Below are 11,236 nucleotides of genomic sequence, written 5' to 3'. Positions count from 1 at the left end.
CCCCCTCATCCCACACCCTGTCCCCGGGGGAAACAGCTTCCCCAGGGGTTTTGTTGGGCTCAGCCTGGGGTCAGAGCCTGCAGCTCTGGTGAGACTGGGACAGTCATCTTTCCACCTCTCCTTCGGGCCCCCCGCCCGCACCCCGCCACCACCACCACCATTGTGGGGCAAAGGCACCTCGGCATCCAGATGGGTCCCGTTTCCCGCAAGGATGGGCCTGTTCCAACTTCATTTCATTGCCTCCCCTGAGGGTTGTATAAACATTTCCAGAAGGATACAGATAAGAGAGAGAGAGAGAAAAAAAAGACCTTATGTAAACACTAGATGGCTAGAGACTGGGAGATATTATTAGTTTATTAGGACTTTAAAAATACCCCAAAGCTCCACTAAAGGAAAGTAGACTTTGCCTTTCATTTTAAAGTCTGTTATTGTTGCTAAGGTCAGGAATACAGTAGAAGCAGGCATCTCGGGAGACACATGATATTATGAAGATCACAGCAAGGGCAGAGAGGGAAGTGGCAGAAACATGACTCGGGTGACCTTCCCGCCCAGTGAGGAAGGACAACGGAAAGTGGAGGAGCTGTCCTTTCTGTAAGTTAAGGAAGGACAAAGAGGGATGCGGATTAGCCAGCATCTTCTCACGGTGGCTTAAAGGGTCTTACCTGGCTCCCAACCTCTTCTCGATACTCTTCCTGCTGCTGGTCAGGCTTTTGGTGCATGGCTTTGTGTTTCCGGGAGCACAGCACACTCTTCCCCGCGGCGGCGCCTCTATATGCTGTTCCTTCCATGTGGAAAGCTTTTCCCAGGCGCTTTGCCTCGCTGACTCCTCATCTCTTCAGGCTTTAGATTAAAGATCAAGCCCTGGTTGGGCAGCTCTGTTGGTTAGAGCATCGTCAGGAAGCACAGAGGTTGCTAGTTTGATCCCCAGTAAGGGCACATGATTGATGTTCCTGTATCTCCCTCCCTCCCCCTCCCTATCAAAAATCAATAAAATAAACATTAAAAAAGTATCACCTGCACAGAGAGGCCTTCTCTGAGTAGCTGTTTAGAGGTGTGTTTTGGGGGATCACAGTCTCGGAAATCCACTAGGCAAGTCTTTGAGTTAAAATAGCCCTATTGGCCAAGTAGCCCACCGCCCATCTCCATCATCCTTTCATTTTACAAAAAGCCACCTGTACAATTAACTGATGAATTCCACATGCAAGTCTTGAGAAATGCTGTCCCAAGAAAAAGACCAACCATCCTGCTTTGGCTGAGATTGAGGGGTTTGGGGGATGTAGGACTTTTAGCAGGGTCTTGGGGACAATGGAATGATTTGGTCACCCCTTATCTCTTTGTCTCCAATAAAAAAAAAACAAAGCAACAAACTATCTCTGGTATAATGTTTATTTAAATAGTAATCTTAAAAAGGCTTTATACAAATCATATAAACACAATTTGACATTGTTGTTTGTTTAATTTTTTTTACATTGAAGAATCACAGTAAAAGCTCTCAAGTTCCCGCGATCTGGCTCAGCCAGTGAATGGTCGAATACCTTTAACTGCAAACCCTGGAAAAGTTAACCTTCTGTGTGATGGTTTAACTTTTTTCCTTGTTCTCTTGTCATTCATGCTCATTTCTGGGACCCTCATCCCCATCAACTCTTCATTCCCACCATAGAGAGAAAGCAACCCTGTGGCCCTGTTGACCGTCTAGTCCGGGAGAGCTGGAGGTAATGTGTCATTCAGTACAAGGCAAAAAAGGAGATCAATACTGTGAGTTGGGTTTCCCAAAGGGAACGACTTAAGGAGACGGGTCAGCAGGCCTACCTGCAGATAGAGAGACAACAAATGCCCCAGGGGGTACCCCCTGGGAAAGTAATAATCGGGGCCCCACTGTCCTCCTCTCTCACGAGACCAGCCTCCGGTGTTGGTGAGGTATCTGTACGCAACTCTGGGAAACCAGCTTCCGTTCAGCGCTCAGGGTCCTCTTAGGGTTTTGCATCAGCCCACAGTGAATATAGATACAACGGAGGCAGGTTGAGACGTACACACCTTAGAGGCTGGACACAGGACTGGTCTTTGGGGAGCTGTAAAATGGCCCACTGGGCATAAGAGAGCCAGACCCCCAGAGTAGGCTTCTGAACTTCTTCTGTAGGCTACTTCTGAAAACCCCCAGGACTTGCTAGCTTCCTGAACACTGAGCTACGTGGGACGGCGAAGAGGAGGGTAGGCTAATTAGAAACGTACTTCTGCAGTAGGCCCAGCTCAGGGGGGCCCCTAAAGTTAAGCCCTTGGGCTTGACAGCTTTACTTTTCACCTCCAACTACCACTGTGCCAACGAGTGCCGAGATCAGCAGTTAACTCAGGCCCTAGGTCAAAGTCAAAGTCACAACAACACCACTGAGTCCCACGTGACCATTCACATACACAGTAGATACAGAAAACCCAAAGGCGGCCAAGACACATACATATATATATGAATAAATAGCGGTAGGTCTGAACTCTCCCTCTCTACATACAAAACACTAGGACGTTACCACTTGAACTAGCATTTCCATAAGTTAACATTTAAAGGAAACCGCCAGTCTCACTCACTCTGCCCCTTTCACCTGGGTATGAGACAAATGAAATCGTGGGTGACCATAGCAGCAAAAATGGTTGGACCGTTTACCACTGATATGCAACAGGCTGGGCACACAGGTTAGGTCTCGAATGTATTTCCAGCACACAGGCAATCCCTTAGGCGTTACTACAAAGTCAGATTTGGATCTTGACGTGGACAATCTTACCCTTCACACAGTTTCACTCTACTCCTGATGCCTCCCTCTTGGCGCAGAGAGTCATCCAGGGCTGTGACTACCACTTGGGAGCAGGGCTCATTCCGTTAGTGGGATCAGCGGTGAGGAGGGGGAGCTGGGAGTGAGGGGAGCTATTGGGGTGAAGGAAGGAGGAATGCCTTAACTTGGATGATATTCACTGATTTTGACATAGAGGGAAAATACATTTTTCTTCACTTTTTCAAGGCACTTAATAAAAAACACATAAATTGGCGTGTGCGTGCGTGCGTGCGTGTGAGTGTGCGTGAATGTGAGAACACTGGCCTCTCTGGGGTCCAAGCAGTGCTGTCAGCATTTTGGTTCACAGTGCTTGCAGACTTCTGTTTAGACTTCCATTCATCCTAGCTCTGACTCTCTGACAGGCTGAGGTGGCGGCTGTCACCCCAGGGAGAAATCAGTGTTTACCAGCCTGTCGGAGAGACTTAACTCCTCACAGTGTCTCTGTACAGTCTGCTCAGCCTTTGCCATCACGTGGTCACAGAGGTTGGGCTGCTTTTCCCTCCCCACCATTCTTCTTTCTATCCAGTGGTCACCTGTTATGTCCCACTGACAGAACTGAGAAAACATACTAATAGCTTGAATTTCCCCATCTTTAAGAATATCAAATGATGCTTCTTCCTGGGACTTAGGGACATGTGTGCCTGTGTGTGTGTGTGTGTTGTGTTTGTGTGTGCACGCGCATGCGCGTGTGTATGTACATGTCTTAGAAGAACGAGGAGCAGGGAAAAGAAAAAGCAGAATCACCACCAGAGGCCTCCCGAAGAAGCCCCACAGCCATAAGCTCTGGTCCGAATGGCTCCTATTCACAAAGCATGTTAAGGCTTGTCCACTTCTAACATGGAGGTGCTTCTATGGGTTTTGACGTGTGAAGTTTCCTTTCTGGTTTGTTTTAAATCTCATATAAGAAAGAGCTGTTCATGCTGACCCTAAAATGGCAATTTTCCCCTGGATAAAAAAAGTTAAAGGCAACAACATCCTACTTAAATGCTAGGACTGGAATCGGCAGCTTCGGGGGTTGGCTGGCAGAGCCTCCCCCGTCCCCGGCGACCCTCATGAGTCGTGAGAGGAGCAGGGGATGGGATAAGCTGGACAGCTTTCTCTTTTCTCCCCTAAAGATGGAAAGTCTGAAGAGACCCTTTGCTTTTCAAATGTTGATGAGAAAGAGAAAGCGGAGAATAATCACCACGCCTCTGCTTCTAAACTGGAAAAGTCATTCTCTTCTGCCTCTTTGAGTTGCTCACAGACCAAAAAATAAAAAATAATATATATATATATAATAATAACAACCTCACAAACAGAACTGTGACCCCAAAGAGAGGAGCTCCCAGTCTTTGTCCCAGCAATGGGTCAGCCACTGCGGTGCTAGGGGGGCCGTGACCCCCTGCATGGCTGCCTCGCCCCTTCTCCCTCGACTTGCCTGCCTGTCTTGTCCATACCTTCGGTATTCTGGATCTGGTCTGATGGAGATTATGGCATTCACTTTCCAAAGGAAAAAAACCTAATCTTCACTAGCCCCTCTTGCTGGAATGCCACGTCAGGTGTGATGCAGGTGCAATCTGTCATGCCTCCGAGCAGCACTTCTGGTGGTTCATCTTGACCTTGTGCTTGAGGCCGTCGTAGAGCTCGAAGTTGTAGTTCTCCAGCGTGGTGCAGCTGCGGGAGCTCAGGCCGGAGTAGGAACAGGTGCAGTAGAGCAGGAGCCCCGCACATGTGGCCCCCAGGAGGACCCCCAGCGAGCTCATGGCGATGATGGTGATGAGGATGGGATCCAGCGTGTAGAGCCAGCTCTTTTCTTTGTCGGCCGAAGGGGCACTGGACCCCGAGGTCGAGGAAGAAGAGTTGCTCCAGTCCACTTCGTACTCATCTATATGACATAAAAGCACACGACAGATTGCAGGCGATGTTTCCTTTCAGGGTGAAGTAACTGAGCCTCCCCAGCCCGGTTCAGTGGTTCTTCAGAGCACAGCTAGGAAGCTGGAACTTACACTGCTTGGCTTCAAAGCCCAGCCTGGCTGCATCCTAACTGTAACTATGGACAAGTTATTTCACCTCTCTTTGCCTCAGTTCTCTGATCTGTAAAATGAGGATATTAATAAAGACTATCTCATTCAGTTGTTAGGAGAATTAAATAAATATTTATAAGGTGCTCTTGGAATCCAGTACATTGTAAGTATAGTCTAAATATTTGATGTCTAAATAATTTGACTCATGTTAAGCAAACACATATTATAATAGAACTTTCAGGGTGCCTTTGCAGTATCTGGGATAGCTTGGTGTCTGGCCACCCCTTCTTTTTTTTTTTTTTTAAGAGAGAGGAAGGGAGAGAGATGAGAAGCATCAACTCATAGTTGTAGCACCTTAATTGTTCATTGATTGCTTTTTCATACATGCCTTGACCACAGGGGTTCCAGCTGAGCCACTGGCACCTTGCTGAAGCCAGAAACATTGGGCTCAAGCCAGCAACCATGGGGTCATGTCTATGACCACACACTCAAGCGGCAATCTCATGCTCAAGCTAGTGAGTCTGCACTCAAGCCAGCGACCTTGGGATTTGAACCTGGGTCCCTCAGAGTCCCAGGTCGATGCTCTATCCCCTGTGCCACCATTTGGTCAGGCTGGGCACCCTTCTTTCTTTGCCTCCTCATCCCTTATTTCCAACTGCTTCAAGTTAAATCAAGGGACAGGTTGAGACTATTTTCACATGAGTCTTTTCTCAATTTAGCATTCTTGGCCATCCAAGCAGCAGATTTTTTTTTTCCAAGCCACCAGACCTCACTTGACATACATCTTACCTGACTAATGGGTTGACTTATGTCCCTTCTGCAGATAACATGCTGAAGTCTTAAACCCCAGTAACTCAGAATGTGACCTTATTTGGAGATGGGAGCTTTACGGAGGTAATCAAGTTAAAATGGGGCAGGCCCTAATTCAATGTGACTGATGTTCTTGTAAAAAGGGGACATTTGGACAGCAACAGATGGCAGAATGCCATGTGGATCTAGAGATGGCCATCTACAGGCCAAAGGGAAAGGCTTTTTAACAGAGTTCCTCCCTGCGGCCCTCTGAAGGAACCAACCCTGTTGACACCCTGATCTTAAGACTTCCAGCCTCCAGAACGGTGAGAAATAGATTCCTGTTGTTTAGCCATCCAGTTTGTGGTACTTCCTGGGAAGCCCTAGCAAACTAATATATTTCTATAGTGTGGCCAAGGCATGACCACACCCAGGGCTCATTTTGTGGGGTTTCCTAATAATTCCACGAAGAAAGCAGGATGATATAATGTGTGTGTGTGTTTGTGTGTGTGTGTGTGTGTGTGTGTATATATATATATATATACACACACACACACATATATATGTATGTATATATGTATATGTATACATGTATATATGAGGAAACTGAGGTTTTACGAAATTAGGTGGCTAGGAACTCACTCCAGGTCCCAGAGTGAGCGAGCAGTTCCACGAGGACAGGGAACTGGGCCCCCTGCGTCCGCCTGGCTCCCTCCTTCTCCCGGTCACAGAGCTTCTGCCGCTTGATCCACGGCAGCCTCTCCGTGGAGGCCAGTTGCGCAGCTTTGCCCATAAAAGGAGCGCCAGACTGAGTTCGGCAGGGAGAGTCTGCGTTCAGTTAACAAGGTGCTGTTTGGATTAGTCGCCGTGTTTCTATAACTACACTTGAAGTGTTTGATTAAGGTCAGGTTAAAAGCAGCTGCTCTATAAACTGCTCTTCTTAAATGCATCAATCTTGGTCTGAAGCTGTTCTTTGAGGGGGAGCCTTAGCGGTCTCTCGGGGAGACCAGCCCTGGCACTCAGAGAAGCCCCGAGAGACCCGCGCTGCTGAGTGAGGGGAGAGAGGGGAGAATCACATCTGCATGTTTGTGCAGTGGCCCTCCAGTCAGGCCTCTCGCTTCAGCCTCTTGAAGTACGTGTGTTTGAAGTGGGAACGCAGAGCTTGGAATAAATAGGAAGATATGAGATGGGCAGTGTGAAGAAGAAATAAAAATCCAGCAGCAAGCCCCAATCTGGAGTCTTGGAGAGTAAGAGAGAAGTTTCTACAAGCCAGGGAACCAGAAGCCACAGCAGGCCTGGGAGAAAATTCACATTCACGCTCATTTGCTCGGGTCCTTTTTGGCGGGAGGGAGGTTAATGGGTTCAAGCAGCAACTCGTGTCCAGGGGCCTGGCTTTCGCTTCAAAAGGGTTTATCCCGATTTGAAGTCCATCAGTGTTGAAAGTTGCCCGAAGTGGGGACCTGGTTCAGATTAGGCAGAAGGAACTCAATAAACTTTCTAAACTTGAAATTTGACCTTGACAGAACGATTGGTGGTTTCTGGCCCTTTAATACCCTGGGCATCATTTTTGTTGACGTCTTTATAACCAAACTTGAATTTCATGGTTATCTGCTAAATCATAACAATACTCACCGTCAATTTCATCTTTGTAGCCCCCTCGCACATGTATTTCTGGGATGTCCACTGTAATGGAAAAGAACACAAACAAATCAAATTATAACAGGTGCTGGCACCACGGCTAAAAGGCAGAGCTGCAGCCGTTCCGAGAATGACTCCCCAGGACGGTGGGCAGCTGAAGCATCACATCTGCTTCCGGGTCACTTCAGAGGCACTTCAGAGGTCACTTCCAGGTCACTGGGGCCTTTCCCTTCGTATGATTTGTCTTTGCTTCCAGTAACCAGAAGAACAGAAACAATAAGAAAGGTCTTAGTGCCAAGAAAATCCTCACTTGTGTCTTTATAATGATTGCCATTTATTACCAATAGAGCTCTGAGTTTTGTCTCCAGCAACTTCAGTGACATCGTGTGCCCATTCTCAGTTGCCATGACTGTGATGTTCACGTAGTATGACAGTATGACACGCTGTGCCTCCCCATATGCACGTATCTAAGTGGATACAAAGTACGAGAGTCTCTCTCCTCTGGATTTCAAGTAAATGTATGGTAATGTAAGGAAGTCACATTTCATTGTTACATGTTTCAATGCAGATGTAGAATTGGAAAGAATGTCATAATGCCTGCTCACCTTCACATATCTGTGCTAATATCTCTCATCTTTCCTTCCCTGTCTGTGTTTTTTCCTATTGGCTTTCTTCAGTGTAGAATAGATAAAAAAATGGGCACCCAATCTGACTAGCCCAGGCTTGAATAGAGCTAAGTTAATTTAATCTGAATTTTCTCCAGTATTCTCACTCTTTTTCTTTTTTTATGATAATTTTTTTTGGGGGGTAGAGGGTGACACAGGTCTTTCTATTCACTATGCTGTCTATCTTATAGAAATCAGGGCTAATAAAAATTATCTGTCTAAAATGGTAAAACAGTATAAAAGAGAATCAAATATGTGGTGAAGAGCAGGGTCCCATCATTTCTTCCAGTCTCAAAAGTTAACTGTGCTGGTCCCAGCTGTCGGCCAGATGGCACCCAGTGAATGCATGTGGCCCTTTGGTAGTTGTATTCAACCCAAAGTCAAGTGGACAACTTTAAAGTCAGCACCATAAATTGATATCCAAAAACCAAAGCTTAAAACAAAACCCAAATCCCAAACAGCTGATGTATCAAAATAAAGGAAAAAAAGGAACTTCAGACCAGTCCGACCTTCTTCCTCATCAGCACAATATCTCAGGGAAGACCCACTTGACCGTGACCTGAACTGAGGATCGAGCCATCATGGTCACACATAAAATTCAGTCTTTTCCTGGAGGTAGTGGTTGGTGGTGATCAGGTTAGAAGTCCTCCTCATTCCTGGCCAAAGTGCTGAAGCACCTTCTCATCCTCCTGGGGCAAGATCGCAGCGAGGAAGGGACGCACAGGCCAGCGTGGCAAGACCCCTCTGGAACGGACTGACGCCACGTGGCACCAATCTTCCATGAAGCCAGCCTGCTCCCAGCATGTTTATAGTACAGCCACTGACACCCGCAGGCCACGCCAGCGTCCCCCCTCAGTGCCCGCCCCCGCGTCATTCTCCAGGGGCCTGCACTGCAGACGGTTTCTTTGGAATGAGGGCGTGAACACAAATCAACAAGAGGCAGGCGGTGTCTGTCATGGGGATCAAATCAAGCTCTGAAAGTCAACCTGACGACTTTTTTTAACCTTATGAAAAAACAACAGCAACAAACAAACATGGAAGAAAGCCCTCATATTTCCAACTATTAATTGTTTTGATGGGATGCTCAGAGGTCTTAACACCTTCACGGTTAAAAGATGCAGAATGCTGGATAAGACTGTATGAATCAGCCTACAACAAAAATTGTGGGACTCCTGCCAGTGAGTTTTGGGCCAAATCCTGTTCTTGCTTTTAGGTATTTGGTCTTTGCCAAGGATGTGATGAATTGTTGGAAGCTGGGCTGCTATCTTGCTCTGTCTCAAACCCTCAGGGAGGATCTCTGAGGATGCTATTGGTGAGGGGCCGGAAAGGGGTAGATGCGGCATGAATCTTAAAGAAAAAGGAGTAAGAGGGTGGAAATGACCACGAGAACATTCTGTCCCAGGAGATCACAGCACAGCCTCTTTCCTCTGGAGGCAGAGCACTGGATGAGATGAGCTCCTGAGAATGGGTCCATTTCTAAGAAATTGGACCAATGAAGTCGGTCCTATGAAATGGACTGCCTAGATGCACCTGGAGAATCAAAGGCTACTTAAGGGGAAGAAGAACCCATTAGAGGCTTGACTTGGCTTGTGAGGGTTCCCAGCAGTTTGGGTGAGTGGGAAGGGGTCGAAAAAAGGATAAGTTAATCAACATTCCCAAAAGCGCATCTGTTCACCAAGCCCTCAAGAGAGTGGCGTCAAGGGTGTGGTTCTGAGCGTGAGATGGAAGAGGAAGGGCGGAACAGGCCACACCTTTAGGGGGACACAGGTTAAGAATGGATCTTCCCACCCACATGACTTCCACTTTCAACCTTTGTGCTCACATGGCCCTACTTCCTTTGGGGCCCCTGTATGGGTTCAGTCTCAGGCCAGTGTGACTGCAGAGCCTGAATTCGGACTCTCAGTTCTGGGTTCGGGCCAGAGGATAGCCCCGCCTGCTCAAGTCTGCACTCAGGTTCTCTGTCTGTGGCCAGGACACTACAACTACCACAGGACAGGACACCCCATTTGTCCTTCCCCCATTCTAACAGAAATAAAGGCCTGCCCCATCTTGGATCCCAGTCGACTGGATACACACGCCCCAGCTGTCTACCTGCCTCAGGGCTCTCCGCTTTGATGAAAACTAACAAAGACCTCTCAGGAATATGAAGATGTGGTGATCTGAAATTTGGGGCTTCGTGTTTTCCATGATAGGTATTGCTCAGAAAGGGAAGGCTGATTTGAATTGTTCTTCATTCACTGACTAACCAACCAACCAATCATCACTTATTAAGAAGGTTTGCTAGGTGCCCAGGAACCATCTCAAGGACTTTGGGAAGTGAAGATGTATGGGACCAGGTGTCTGTAGTCAAGGTTCTTCAGTCTGGTTGGGAAGCAAAGACTGACTCCCTGATGCCAAAACAGCATGCAGGAAAGTGCAACTGGAGCCCAGGGCGGGGCTTGGGTGAACAAGGCTGGGCCAGGCCTGGAAGGAAACCTGGGAGTGAGGAGGAGGAAGCCTTAGAAAGGAGGCTGCAAGGTCGGGGTTGGAAATTCTAGGAGTGGTTTTGAACATGGCACCTGAAGATTTGGTTTTGGGCTTGAATTCATTGTTATCAAATACACTGAGGAATTCAAAGACAATGCCTTGCCCAGCCCCAGACCTTCCACCTTGTACCGCCCTATGTGAGAGTCAGGTCTCTGTCCCCGCCTCCCTTCACCGGCTGCTGCAGACCAGCACAGTGAGAGGACGCAGAGCTCAGAGTGTCCGGAAGGGAGTTGAACAGAGTTGGAGTAATCAAGTGTGCAGAGCAGCTTACTTAACAAACAAACAAAACACCCATGTCAACAAAGCATGGTCGTTTTCATACTGACATTGACCCTCAATCTGAAAGTCCCCTTCCTTTGGCATCTAGAGTGGGTTAGGTACACAGATGAGTGATTCAGAGTCTCATCTATGTCCCATTATCCTGGTTTTTCAGAGGAAGAGTTATTAAAATATCTGCTGGACTGTTTCAGGAATGCCCCCCACCCTTAGCAGTCAAACATTCGCTGGTGTCTTTATCAGTAGATCGCAAGACTACGGCATGAAGGGTGAACAGCCACAGCTAGTTAAGAACCAAACTTAGTCTAAAGAGATGTTTTCCCCCAAGGCGGCTGAAGCACTGCCTGGTGGTGTAAGCCCACACACGCTATGCAAGGGAAACACTCCAGACACTGCAGACACTCCAACCTGCGATGGGAAACTCCCCAGGAGTGTGATTTCAGTCACAAATAATGCTTTCTCTCACAGCCCTTTTGTGTCTCTCTTTACACACACACACACACACACACATTATTTTCCC

At 47.6% G+C, this 11,236-nt stretch overlaps 1 protein-coding gene across 1 annotated transcript in view; it reads right to left on the bottom strand.

Moving 5' to 3' along the window:
- Positions 1–1,368: 1,368 nt before the first annotated feature.
- NRP2 (neuropilin 2) overlaps positions 1,369–11,236 on the bottom strand; it is a 121,564-nt gene continuing 111,696 nt past the window's right edge. Inside the window, exons 16-17 of the mRNA XM_066346357.1 lie at positions 7,244–7,294; positions 1,369–4,683 (exon numbers count right to left, since the gene is read on the bottom strand). Coding sequence (XP_066202454.1) covers positions 4,379–4,683; positions 7,244–7,294 — 356 coding nt within the window. The 3' untranslated portion in view covers positions 1,369–4,378. The remainder of the gene's footprint in view (positions 4,684–7,243; positions 7,295–11,236) is intronic.

The sequence above is a fragment of the Saccopteryx leptura genome, chromosome 7 (genome assembly GCF_036850995.1).
Source record: "Saccopteryx leptura isolate mSacLep1 chromosome 7, mSacLep1_pri_phased_curated, whole genome shotgun sequence".
Lineage (NCBI taxonomy): Eukaryota > Metazoa > Chordata > Mammalia > Chiroptera > Emballonuridae > Saccopteryx > Saccopteryx leptura.
Note: the sequence above shows the minus strand (reverse complement) of the source record. Positions and strands in the feature narration are given on the sequence as shown.